The 14,232-nt window shown below is 29.4% G+C and overlaps 1 protein-coding gene across 2 annotated transcripts in view; it reads left to right on the plus strand.

Annotated features, from left to right (window-relative positions):
* Positions 1 to 10,005, plus strand: part of LOC145333436 (glycoprotein 3-alpha-L-fucosyltransferase A-like) — a 73,853-nt gene extending 63,848 nt beyond the window's left edge. For both annotated transcript variants that reach the window (XM_080178579.1, XM_080178580.1), the window contains 4 exons: positions 1,390 to 1,463; positions 2,021 to 2,092; positions 7,052 to 7,138; positions 7,385 to 10,005. In XM_080178579.1, coding sequence (XP_080034705.1) covers positions 1,390 to 1,463; positions 2,021 to 2,092; positions 7,052 to 7,138; positions 7,385 to 7,435 — 284 coding nt within the window. In that variant the 3' untranslated portion in view covers positions 7,436 to 10,005. The remainder of the gene's footprint in view (positions 1 to 1,389; positions 1,464 to 2,020; positions 2,093 to 7,051; positions 7,139 to 7,384) is intronic.
* The last annotated feature ends 4,227 nt before the right edge of the window (positions 10,006 to 14,232 follow it).

Below are 14,232 nucleotides of genomic sequence, written 5' to 3' on the forward strand. Positions count from 1 at the left end.
ATAAAACTATATTATTTTACAAACTGCAGAGCCCCAAAGAACTAGCAGCCTATCTGTATGGCTACCCAGTACCTAATATAATCTAACCTAACCTAACATAAAACTATATTATTTTACAAACTGCAGAGCCCCAAAGAACTAGCAGCCTATCTGCATGGCTACCCAGTACCCAATATAATCTAACCTAACATAACATAAAACTATATTATTTTACAAACTGCAGAGCCCCAAAGAACTAGCAGCCTATCTGTATGGCTACCCAGTACCTAATATAATCTAACCTAACCTAACATAAAACTATATTATTTTACAAACTGCAGAGCCCCAAAGAACTAGCAGCCTATCTGTATGGCTACCCAGTACCTAATATAATCTAACCTAACCTAACATAAAACTATATTATTTTACAAACTGCAGAGCCCCAAAGAACTAGCAGCCTATCTGTATGGCTACCCAGTACCTAATATAATCTAACCTAACCTAACATAAAACTATATTATTTTACAAACTGCAGAGCCCCAAAGAACTAGCAGCCTATCTGTATGGCTACCCAGTACCTAATATAATCTAACCTAACCTAACATAAAACTATATTATTTTACAAACTGCAGAGCCCCAAAGAACTAGCAGCCTATCTGTATGGCTACCCAGTACCTAATATAATCTAACCTAACCTAACATAAAACTATATTATTTTACAAACTGCAGAGCTCCAAAGAACTAGCAGCCTATCTGCATGGCTACCCAGTACACAATATAATCTAACCTAACTTAACATAAAACTATATTATTTTACAAACTGCAGAGCCCCAAAGAACTAGCAGCCTATCTGTATGGCTACCCAGTACCTAATATAATCTAACCTAACCTAACATAAAACTATATTATTTTACAAACTGCAGAGCCCCAAAGAACTAGCAGCCTATCTGTATGGCTACCCAGTACCTAATATAATCTAACCTAACTTAACATAAAACTATATTATTTTACAAACTGCAGAGCTCCAAAGAACTAGCAGCCTATCTGCATGGCTACCCAGTACACAATATAATCTAACCTAACCTAACATAAAACTATATTATTTTACAAACTGCAGAGCCCCAAAGAACTAGCAGCCTATCTGTATGGCTACCCAGTACCTAATATAATCTAACCTAACCTAACATAAAACTATATTATTTTACAAACTGCAGAGCCCCAAAGAACTAGCAGCCTATCTGTATGGCTACCCAGTACACAATATAATCTAACCTAACTTAACATAAAACTATATTATTTTACAAACTGCAGAGCCCCAAAGAACTAGCATCCTATCTGCATGGCTACCCAGTTCCAAATATAATTTAATCTAACCTAACCTAAATAAAACTATATTATTTTACAAACTGCAGAGCCCCAAAGAACTAGCAGCCTATCTGCATGAACTAGACAGCGATGACGAGAAATACAATGAATATTTTCAGGTAATCAGATACATATAAAAAAGGAGCATAGAAAGAAAACGAAGTAGCGGGTTTTGTCGCATTTTAACAGTAGCTTTTCTCCTATTTCTGGAATTTTAAATGTTTTATATTGTCATTCGATTTCCTGTTTTAAGTAAATGAATAGAAATTTAAACTTTTTTATCCAGTTAACCTTAAATATTAGAAAATTATTATATATAAAAAAAAATTTAAATTATATTTTATATAATAGATAGCAAAAATGATTCTGTGGCTAGTTAGAAAAGATTAAGATTACAACATAGAAAATGTTTTGTTAATGTCTACTAGTCTGGCTAGCTTTAATTGACCGTTTAGCTTATATATTATAGTTATTTTCATTGTCAATCAGTATTATAAATGTAGTAGTATGTTAATGTTTGTATGAGCTTTAAAAATTTAGCTAATTTTGTTAAGGTATCTTATTAGAGAGTTAGAGTCGCACTATCTAGTGATATAAAATCATAGCATCTAGTTTTCAATTTATTAAGTGTTTTTTGTTTTTTGCATATATTAATTCTTATTTTGTTTTTTTATAGTGGAAGGGAACAGGAGAATTTATCAACACTAAATTTTTCTGCCGAGTTTGTGCTATGATTCATGATACACAGGTACTTTAGATAGATAAATATTTAGTTAGATAGATAGATATATGGATACAAAGGTACTTTAGATAGATAGAAAGATACACAGGTACTTAGATAGATAGATGAATGACCTCTTGTGGGCTAGGTGACTCTCAATCGCCCAGGGTATTAGTTAAGGCAACACCAAACAAACCAACCAACTCTTTGTTTACACGATATAGCAGCTGAAGGATGCAGTGTTGTGCCGTGACTCAATCCCATCACCTTCAAGACGACGAGTGGATGCACTACGTTTTAAGCCACGGTCGCAAATAAATAGATAATGTGAAGCAACATGGAAAAAATATGTTCTAATAGCATAAGAAAAATAGAAATGCTGACCATCGCTTGATAAAGCTTTAGTTTTGAATTTTTAAGCCCAAAGCCAAAAATCATTACCCCACTCCTCTTCTAAATCAGCACTGATACATATGTTCGCTTGTTGTTACTGCACTAATGGCAGGGATCTAAAGGGATAAGACAATGGCTGATAAATAATGTACATCCCCAATAATTATCCCTTCTATAGATTACAATAAGTTTGGACACTGAACTTAATGAACCAACCAATCAAAATCAATAAAAGTCCCCAAAGTTGTTGAACTAGTTAATAACAAACCACTAATATAAAACTTTGGGGACTAGAATAATAAACAAAGGCGCCTCCCTCCCTGACTTATGAACTAAATTGTCCTTGTTATCAAAATAATTTTCAAAATCATTTTGTTCTATAATGAAAACAAATAGAACCAGCTTTTCTAGGGAAAAATTTAATTGGATTTTGAAATGGAATTCAGCCTGTTTAATTGAATTCTATTGTCAAAATATAGAAAATAAATAAACAAATGAATTGTTGATTTTAAAGTAATTTAATTGAATATTACAGGGTGTTTTTTTTTAATAAGACAAAATTATTGCTTAATATAACCAACTTGCCATTGACAGAAATTAAGCATCTATATCTTAATTTCTTCATTGGGTTGGGGAGTTTAGTATAAGATAAAAATACTTGGCGAGTTTCAACAAATTATGCCTTAAAAACTGGTTTTTCCAAAGTACCTATTTTTGGAAGATTTTTGGATCATGACCAATTTAAAGGGTGTGATGAAATGCATGCATTTTTAAAAATCAAATTGCGCGGTTTGTGTTAATAGTAGAAAAATGTTACGCATACCGTTAGAATTGTCATAAACTCTAGTTTTTGGAAATATATGTGTCATATTCATGCTATTTGTAATATAGAAGCTACGTTGGAAAATGTGAGAAAGGTTGAAAAGTTTAAAGTAAGTTGGGACATTTTACCACGTAGCTCCAAAACTATATGTAGCACAGGAATATTTCTTAAACACCTAAAAACTAGAGTTTATGACGATTCTAACGATATGCATAACATTTTTCTACTATTAACACAAGCCGTGCAATTTAAATTTTAAAAATATACACATTTTAGCACACCCTCTAAATTGGTCATGAACCAAAAATCTTCCAAAAATAGGTACTTTGGAAAAACCGGTTTTTACGGCATAATTTGTTAAAAATCGCCAAGTATTTTTTTCTTATACAAAACTCCCCAACCCAATGAAGAAATTAAGATATAAATTATTAGTTTCCGTCAATGGCAAGTGGGTTATATTAAGCAATACTTTTGTCTTAATAAAAAAAAACACCCTGTATAATAGACAAAAGAATTTTTCAAATTTTATTGTTTTCTTTAAGATAATAAACTAAAAATCAAGTAGTAAAACTTTAATTCAAGGCTTATTAGTTTAAACAAACTATCATCAAATGTGTTACGGCTACAATTTTAAATTATGCATTACTCTTTGTTAGGTTAGGTTAATTAAAGTTCCAAAATTTAATTGTAATTCAATTATATTCATTGATATTCATTTAAAGTGTAAAATATATTTCATCACAAGGTGAATCACAATAATAGGGTTTAACATGCACGTGTGGAATAGGGGTGTCAACATATCCTTAATACTAAAATTTTGTATGCTTTCCTTCCCATTTTCTTCGCATGTTAAAAGGTTACCCCCCCCCCCCCCATCCTCATTGCAGAACCCTGTGCACGCTAAAGGTTGAAGTAAGTAGATGGAATCCCACGTTAGTAGAATTCCTATGAAATTCTAGGTTCGTCATTGCACTTAATTAAATAATTTGTCTATCTATATATATATATATATATATATAGATTAATATATAGAAAATATGTATATAGAAGTGTAGGAAATAAAATAGAGGTCACAAACTTTTGCATGTTTTATCAAAACAGTTAATAAGTATTTAAATTAGCAAAAAGTATGGTTCTAAAAACATGTTGGTACACACCTGAGTTGATCTTGAAGATTGCAAATATAAGGTTCATTTTCCGTAACAGAAAACCATAAGGAAAAAGGATAATGCAGAAAACCAATTAATATCCTCTAAATTAGATCCAGATCTCAGCCATACTGAAAAATCATGTAGAGCATCGTGTTACAGACAATTTCCTACGATTATTAAAATATAAAAAAACATACAATTAATACCAGTTTTTTTACAATGGGGCTTCGTCCCCCGGGGTCTTACAAAACTTAAATTATTCTTATTTTTTTTTCATTTTAATATTCGCGGCAAGCTGTCTATAATACAATGCGATAAATGACAATATGGATAAAAAGACAAACCTCCTTGTTTCCAAACAGTTTTATTTGAAATTCTTGAAAATTTCTAAAATTCTGGGTCAATAGATGATAAATTCATAAACACCCAATTTATGATAAACAAAATCACCTTTCCTGTAGGATGATTATTGATGTAAAGACTGGATACTGCTAAGTTGTACCAACCAATCAAGATTTTATGAAAGTTCCCCTTTTCTTTAATCTAGCGAAAGAGATTATAAATTTAGATACTAATTTAATATACAGTCCAATTTCCTCTCATTCCATATAAATTGAGTCTTTCTTGACTAAAACTTCTTTTCAAATTCGCTATTAATTAGAATTTAATATGCTTCAATGTAGGCATGTCATAACTATCTAGAACTAATTTTACTGAAAGTTGTGTGCAAATTTTGCATCCATTTCTATATCTAAGGTCTGCCATTTTATCATTATGTAATGTAAACAGGGAGGGGGGGGATATTGGGCTGTTTATTACACTAGTTCCCAAAGCTTTACAATAACATTTTCTTACTCAATGGCTGAATAACTTTGGGGACTTTTATTGATTTTTTATATATAGGTTAATTAACCTGAGTGTCCAAACCTTTCAACTTCTAATTTTAATCTACAGAAGGGGTAATTTTGTATATCATCATTGGATATTTGCATTAATTTATCAGACAGTGAAAGATACTCAGCTAATAATCTTAAACAATTAGTTCTTTGTGATTTTCTAGATTATTTCTTATTAAAGTGTTTTAAGACTGACTTTTTGTTTGATTAAAGTAACAAAAAAAGGGGAAAAAATGTTTTATAAAGCAATATAAATTTTGTGTGAAAACATTATTAGAACAGAGTATGCTTATTTGCTTATTGAAAAAGTAAACTTTAACTCCCAGTTTAAATTAAAAAACCATTAAAACTATAATATTATTTTAAATAACGAAAAGAATAGAATTATTGAAAAATAATTGATTTTAAAATTGTTTCCTAACTTTTAACTTTAACTTTAACTACCCCCAATTTAAGTTATCCAAGTTTCATGTTACCCTGGGACAGATAAGTTACAGATATTTGCATATTATTATTAGTAGCAAAGCTTCTCTATAACTATTACCTGCCATACACCTTTGTTTATGAACATATTTTAAGATTAAAAATATTTTTTTTAAAGGGAGGTTAATTATTTTCTAGGGGCGATTTCTCTTAGGAGGATGGTGGCACCCTCCCCCAAAATAAATAGTTATTAACCTTCCTGGTACTTTTGAGAAGCTACCCTGTAACGGAGAACCATATGGGTTCAGGAGTTAGCGAGAACCTTTGTTACAAAAATACAGACATAATACATGACAAAATGTCTATACTTGTACTACCTAGTTTTTTTTTTCTAGAAATTCAAATTTTTTATGACTAATGAAATTTCTCTCAAGAACAATTGCTTTGCATATGAATGTGATTATCCTTGGTCATGATAATAATTGCATTAAAGTTTAAAAATTCTGCACTTATAAGTTTTGGCAAATATTTAATAACTAGAGTTGGCTCGATATAATTATCTCCCTATTGGCTAGTTTTCTATATGCATATCTATTTCTCAATAAATCTATTTTCCTAACCCGGCATTACTATCTAAAAGAAAGTAAATATTTAATAATTTAAATGATTTTTAAAAGATTTTTTAAAATTATATTTTTTTCTTTACATTACCATCACCAAAGGGTTAATGATGATGATTACAATTTTAGTTTAATATTTGAACACACAAAATGTCGCCACAATCGAATTCTTTTAAAACATAGTTTTCTTAAATTTATCATATTATAAATTTAAATTTTCTTTTTTATGATTAGAAATTAAATACATCAATATAAGGTAAATAGCAACATGAAATGAAAAAAATGAATTTATTTTTAATAAAGTAAAATAATGGGTCTTATCGTTCTGGGCAATGAGAGTTTATTATGGATTATTGGAGCACTATGAGTTTTAATCATATATTCCTTGGAAAACTTGAGCTCGTTTATAGACATTTATTTCCTATATAGATCTGACATGGATCTTGAAGCAATTAAGCAGGCCGTTTTGTACATGTTAAAAATTGGAAGATTTCATTAAATAAAAGTAATCGCAAATATACTTAGCAAATAATGAATATCATTTCTTAATTGCATAGCTGAAATTTAAATCAAAGAATATGATTAAAGATACTTCTAACTTTATTTTCACAGAATACTATATTAAATGATTCGACTTAAAATAAATGTATAGATTTTAAAATTTTGTATTTTATTTTCAGCGACGCCCCAGTCAGTACAGAAGCATAGCAAATGTTAACGAATGGTGGAGAGGAGATGGAACTTGTGTTAGTGGTTCCTGGAACCAGGTATCAATATAGATAGATAGATAGGTGGATAGATAGATACTGACCACAAATAATGTCATAAAATAGAAATAAACAGAAAGATATGTAAGAGGGAAGGGGAAAAAATTAATGAAATTTATCAAGAAAAAAAGGTAGGTAGATCAATTATAAAGAAAGATTGGCAAAAAGGTTGATAAAAACCCACATATACAATCAACTTAATATAACAAAGAAGTAAAAAACAACTTATTTTTTTCATTTTTTCAGAAATATGGCTATGAAGAAATAAATAGTGAAGATGTGGCAGAAGAAGGATAAACATTTGACAGAAAAAAAAACAAGATTTGAGAATAATTTTATTTAAAAAACAATAATTAGTAAAAAGTTTTTGATTTGTGAAAAAGTCAGATACATGAAAGTTAGTTTTCAACAATAACTGATAATAATTTGTTTTTAGAAAATTTTATGATTATATTTAAAAGACTGTACTTAATTTCTATTGCATTTAAAACTAGTCAAAATAACTGTTAATATATAGCCTATGAAGTTGATTGATTCAGTGATTTTAATCAAATTTCATTTTGTAATGATTTCTTTAAATTGACCCTTATTTGCTTGACAACATAATATGCTTGGTCTACAATATAATCTCACAAGTGAGAATTCTTCAGGGAGGAAGGGGATATTGGACTGTAAATTAGACTGGTGCATTCATTTATAGACCAGTGTCTGATCCCTTAAAAACCCTTTGAAAAAACATTTAAATACTAAACAATCATTACATTATTTGATTAAAATCATTGGTTATAGCTGTCAATAAATAGCCCTTTGAGCTTTTAAATTAATTTTGAAAATCATTTAAAAGACGCATTATTAAGTTCATATTAATAATTTTGTGGCATTAAAACGCTTTGTTTGCGTAGTATACTAAAATGTGACGACAGATTCTTAATAATAGAATCATAGAGAGTTGCCAAAGAAGTTTTATGAATATGTGATAATTATTTTTATTTAGAACTATTATAATTACAAATTTGTTATTTTTAATTTTTATTATTAACAATTATTATATTTAAATTTTTATTATTATTAAATAATCTTTATTATTGAAAATTATTGGCATTTAATATAGAATAGTTCTTAAAATTTCCAAATTCCTTTCGAAATTAGTAATTTTTATTTATTGTGTAATCAAACTAAAACTATCCTTAATTGCTTGAAAAAAATCATTTTTAGTGTGATACCTTTTTTTTGATAATTGATAAAGTATGTTTTTGAACCCATTATAAAGTAAGTTGATATTTTATTAATCTAACAATTTGTTTAAAAACTTTTTTTGTTTAATTGATGTCACATTTATATATAAAAGTATCTTTTTATAAAATAGAATACTTGTTACCATATGCATTTAATATTAAAGGTAATATTTTATGTTTTTAAAATTTACTTTATGTAAGAATTAGTGATGCTATTCTATAACTAATGTATGACCGTACAACTACTTTAATTATGCAAATATCATAAAGGTGAAAATGAAGTAAATTACAACAAAATATCTTTTTTAATTGTTAAAGATGTATGATATTATAATGTTTAATATTTCAGAAAAATACTATCTGCTTAATAATGCTATGCTACTTATAAACATACTTTATTTTGTTATAATTTATTATTTGTTAATTTTAATGTTAAGTTTATTTAATTTTCTATACTAGTCATTTTATTTAATTAAGTCTTTTATGCATTTTATTTACTTAATTGATTATTGAACTAACATAATGAAAACTTTATGAAAATATCTGGACAATGTAAATTGTAAACATTTATAAAAAATTTAATACACTAAAAAAGCCTTAATGTTTTAGCCTTTTGATAAGGTTTTATCCTTTTTTGTATTTGTTATGTATTAATTAAAATATCTGTGATTTATAAAAGATTAATAACTTTAACTTACAAGGCATTTTTAAAAAAAGTAATTTGAACAATAATTTTTAATTTATACCACAAACACATTGATTTAGAAAGTATCCTTATATTCTGTATGAGCTAAAAAAAATCACGTTTCACTTCCTTTAACCCTGGAATTTATCTGAGAAAGATGAGACTATAGGTTGTTTATTACACTTGTCTCCAAAGTTTTTAATAATGTTTTCTTATTCATTGGCCTGACAACTTTTGGGACTTCAGTGAAAGTTGATTGGTTTGATCATTAAGTTGAGTGTTCAAACGTTCAAACCATTAATTTTAATCTATAGGGGGCAAATTTATGTATCATCATTGGGGATATACATCATTTTATAGGCCATTGTCTTATCCCTTTAGATCTCTGGCATTCATAACTGTAACATCAGACACAGGCGCATTATTCATCATTATTATTTATTATTCTTTTATCTCAGCCTGAATAGGAAAAATATCATTTATAAGCCTTTTTTTTCCACATAAAGAATACTGCAATAGAAACACATTTTTTAGTAGCGCAGCTACTTTTTAACATGGGAATGAACGAATAACAAACTTTAACAACATTAACGCATTACATGATTTATAGATAGTTCCTCTACAAAAAGGTTGCATAAATTTCTGGGTGATTAATATTATAACTCTGTTAGCTGGGAAGTTATTGCTGCGTCACTTGTTTTTTTTCTGATTGTTAGAACAAAAGAATTCATATTATTTGCTCCAAAATAACTTAAAGCATTCCTATAAATAAACTAAATCTTTTCTTTAGTAATAATGAAAAATAATTCTAGTTGTTAATATTCTAATAAAAATTAAAACCAGAATAATATTTTTATTTATGTATTATTTTCTATTATTTGTTGTGATTTGTTTGATAACTTCTAGTGTATTGTTTGTATTACCTTGAAATAAATACAGAAATCCTTTTCATTCTATTCTTAGCTTATTTGAAACCCTTCTGTGAAAGGATGTTGGGGGGTGGGAAGTTGACAGAAAACTTTATACGGTGTATGCCCTTTTAAAAAACTTCATACGATGTATGCCCTTTCAAAAAACTTCATACGATGTATGCCCTTTCAAAAAACTTCATACGATGTATGCCCTTTCAAAAAACTTCATACGATGTATGCCCTTTCAAAAAACTTCATACGATGTATGCCCTTTCAAAAAACTTCATACGATGTATGCCCTTTCAAAAAGCTTCATACAATGTATGCCCTTTCAAAAAACTTCATACGATGTATGCCCTTTCAAAAAACTTCATACGATGTATGCCCTTTCAAAAAACTTCATACGATGTATGCCCTTTCAAAAAACTGCATACGATGTATGCACTTTCGTGCCGCCAACACTGAAATTGATCGTAAAATATTAAATGATATTGATTATAAAAAATTAGGATTCTCTAATTTGAAATGTTATGTTAAGTAAATTATATATTTTTTATACATATATAAAAAGGGAGAGATAAATGTATATTAACTCAAAGGCTTATTTAAAAAAGATGAATGAATAAATTCAAAGGTTTAAAATCTATTTCTTTTCCATTTTAATAACAGATACAAACAAATACAAATTTAATACAAAGGTAGATAATTAAAGAGTGAGGAAAAAAATTGCTTAAAAACATTAGATACTTTTATAAATCTTAATCATGTTGGTTTTAATTTACATTTTCCTTTCTGCCATGATTTTTTTTTGCATGAGGGGTAATTTTGTCTATAACTATTGTCTATTGTCTATTGTCTATAACAATTTACAGTCCATTGTCTCATCCGTAAAAAATCACAAAACCTTGCAATCTAAAGTGCTTTAATACTAACTAGCGGATACGCCCCCTAGAGGCCTCTAGAGGCACTTGAGGAGGTGAGAATCGAATTTGATAACCCTATTTCTTATTTTAGATTTTAAAAGAAAAAGTAAAAAATAGATTTTTAGGGGGGCGAAAAAAAAAATTCGAGGGGGGGGGGGGGGTGCCCTCCCCCCTAATTTTTAATTTTTTTTGGGGGGGGAGGGGGTTTCATTTTTTGGGGGGGTTGGGGGTGTCCCACCCCCCAAGAAAATAGTTATAAACCTTCCCGGGACTTATGAGAAGCTACCCTGTAAAGGAGAACCCGATCGGTTCAGCGGTTAGCTTGATCCTTCAGTACAGACACACAGACAAACATCCTGTTACTTTATTATAAGGATATATTCGGCAAGACGTATGGACATACATACACATATAGAGAAGCTGCGAGAAATAGATTGATTGAAAGTAAAGAAAGAGATGGATGACAAAATTTGAAGGTTTTAAATTCAATAGAATATAGATTCCATTTTGCAAAATATAGATTTTCTATCCTTTCCAGATACATTTTTTTATGCACAAGTTTTTAAACAAGGACAATTCTGACTTAAAAAGCGGAGCAATGACTAAAATTTAGGTAGCACAAACCTATGAAATTATACTTAAAAATTCTTAAATTTGGGAAAAGTTTATCTATCATATAAAATCTTTTGGTCTTTAATTTAAGATTTCAGACGGATTGAGTTCTTCATTTTATGGAAGCTTCTTATAAAGGGTGTTTAAAAAAAAACCAATCGCTTCACTCTTTTCAATATAAACCCTACAGTTTTAGTCAAAAACTAACAAAAAATGACCAAAATCATGTCCAAGCAATGACAAGGAGATAACACCATTGAATTTTGATTTCTACTCACCTCTCCTGAGCACCACAGCTCGAGTCCTAGCCCTTGTGGAAAATGTTTCTCTACGTGGAGAGTGCATATTTTATTACAAATTAAGACAGTTTTGTCTTTTTTAAAAAAGAATAAGCTTTCTAAAGTACTTGAAATCTTGTAGATAGACCCCATAATGTTTTAGAGTTTTTGATGGGGCTTATAAAGACCTTTCTATAGACGCCTTAATCAGATTTCTGACCCAATCCTAGCAATTTTGGCATCCAAAAGACAGACCCATCAAACATTGAGACATGACTGCTCTGTCTTTAAAAAAAAGAACAAACTGTCATAAGTACTTAAAATCTTGTAAATAGAACCCATAATGTTTAGAATTTTTGATGGGGCATGTCAATATCTTTCTATAGACACCTTAATCGGGTTTCTAACACAGTCTTAGCCATTTTAACATCAAAAAGAAAGATCTGTCACACATCAAGAACTGGAGAGACCCGTCATGTCTAAATGTTTGATGTGTCTGTCTTTTTAATGCTAAATTGGCTAGGATTGAGTTAGAAACATGGTTAAGATGTCTATAGAAAGGTCTTTACATGCTCCATTAAAAATTCTAAAAATTATGGGGTCTATCTACAAGATTTTAAGTACTTAAGACGATTTGTTGATTTTTAATCTCCATGTAAGGATTAATTCTACACAAGGGCTAGGACTCGAGCTGTAGTGCTCAGGAGAGGTGAGTAGAAATCAAAATTCAATAGTGCTTTCTCATTGTCATTGCTTGGACATCATTTGTGTCATTTTTTGTTAGTTTTTGATTAAAACTGTAGGGTTTATATTGAAAAGAGTGAAGCGATTGGTTTTTTTTTAAACACCCTTTAGGTACCTGGATGGTTTTAGGCTATTAAAGTCTTATATCTAATTTAGTTTTTATGCTATTTTCCTTCTTTTCTTACTCCTTCAAATACATATCTCCTAGATGATAGGAGCGCCCCCGCTAGTAAAATAACCAATACAAAAATTATAGATAGCGATAATCTACAATTAGAATATGTCCGTCTGTGTGTTCGCAAGTCCTTTCTTAAGCCACAACGTTAAAGTTCTTTATCTTTAAAGGTTTCGTGGTTTTTAATTTTTTTATTAAAGTTATTTTAAAAATTAACATATTTCCTTAATTTTTAGCAACTTCCTGTTTTTTTAGATAACAGTTTACTGTTCTTTTTTTCATCCAATTTTTACTCCTAACTTTACGCTAATTGTGGACAATGGACAAAATTATCTTTGTTTATTATTTAGAGCAGTTGTATTATTACTGTATATAAAACCAAAGATAGAAAAATAATTTTTTTTTGTAAATAAATATTAATCTTTTGTGATTTCCTACAAAATTCTGAAAAAAATACATCTATATTTAAATCTAATTGATGGATTTATTATTACTTGGATCTTACACCAGATTATCTTGTACTCTAATAAAGTGAAACTTGTACATGGCTAAAATAAAGATCCCCTCCCTATCTAAACCTGGTACATCGTTCACTCACCTCCTACGTAGATGTTTCCTTGGCTTTAGGGCCTCAGGACTATTCAACAGAGATGTGCATCCCCGATGATCATAAACAAAATCACCTGCTTTGTAGATTAAAATTACTGGTAAGACTTTTTTATGATATCATTATTAAGGAACACAGTAATAGCGTCTGACTGATTATGACGTAACAAAAAAAAATTAGCCAATGAGAGGCCGTTATTGACCAATGGTAAAATTTATAGTGGCCTCTCATTGGCTAATTTTTTTGTTACGTCATAATCAGTCAGACACTATTACTGTGTTCATTATTAAGGGTGCTTAATGCGCATCTACTTATAAATACCATTGTTGTATCCCTTTATATCCCTGTGTACCCTGATTCTATGCTGTTTTGCTCTAGATGGCCTCAGGGATCTCAAGGGATAAGACAATGGAAGATAAATTCAAGTACATAAGAATAATCATACACACTTTCTGTAGACTAAAAGATTGGATATTTCTGTGATCCAACTAATTACAATTACAAAGTACCCAAAGTTTTTAAGCCAACTAATAAGAAAACATGGTTATTAAACATTGAGTATATGTTTAATTTACAGATCAATGCCCCCTCCCTTCCTGACTATTCTGTCTTTGAAAACAAATGGTAATGGTATCTTGAATAAAGTGTTTATACATTACTGCAAAAAAATTCTCTAATTTATTCTATTCTATCATATAAAGTAGTACGTTTTTTTTTGTTTGTAGATTATGATCTTAAGAACTACAAAACCCACTTGGTTATTTGATATAATGTTAACATCAGTCCTGTGATGGTTTTAGGCTATTTTATTCATACATTTAAGTCTTACAATGGTTTTAGCTGTTTTTCTAGTCCCTTTCTGTCCCTAAATGCTAGTGGCGAAATGGCAAGTTTATATGTAATGAATCAAATATTTTGCCTAGG

This window comes from Acartia tonsa, chromosome 12, assembly GCF_053477335.1.
Source record: "Acartia tonsa isolate MP-2025a chromosome 12, ASM5347733v1, whole genome shotgun sequence".
Lineage (NCBI taxonomy): Eukaryota > Metazoa > Arthropoda > Copepoda > Calanoida > Acartiidae > Acartia > Acartia tonsa.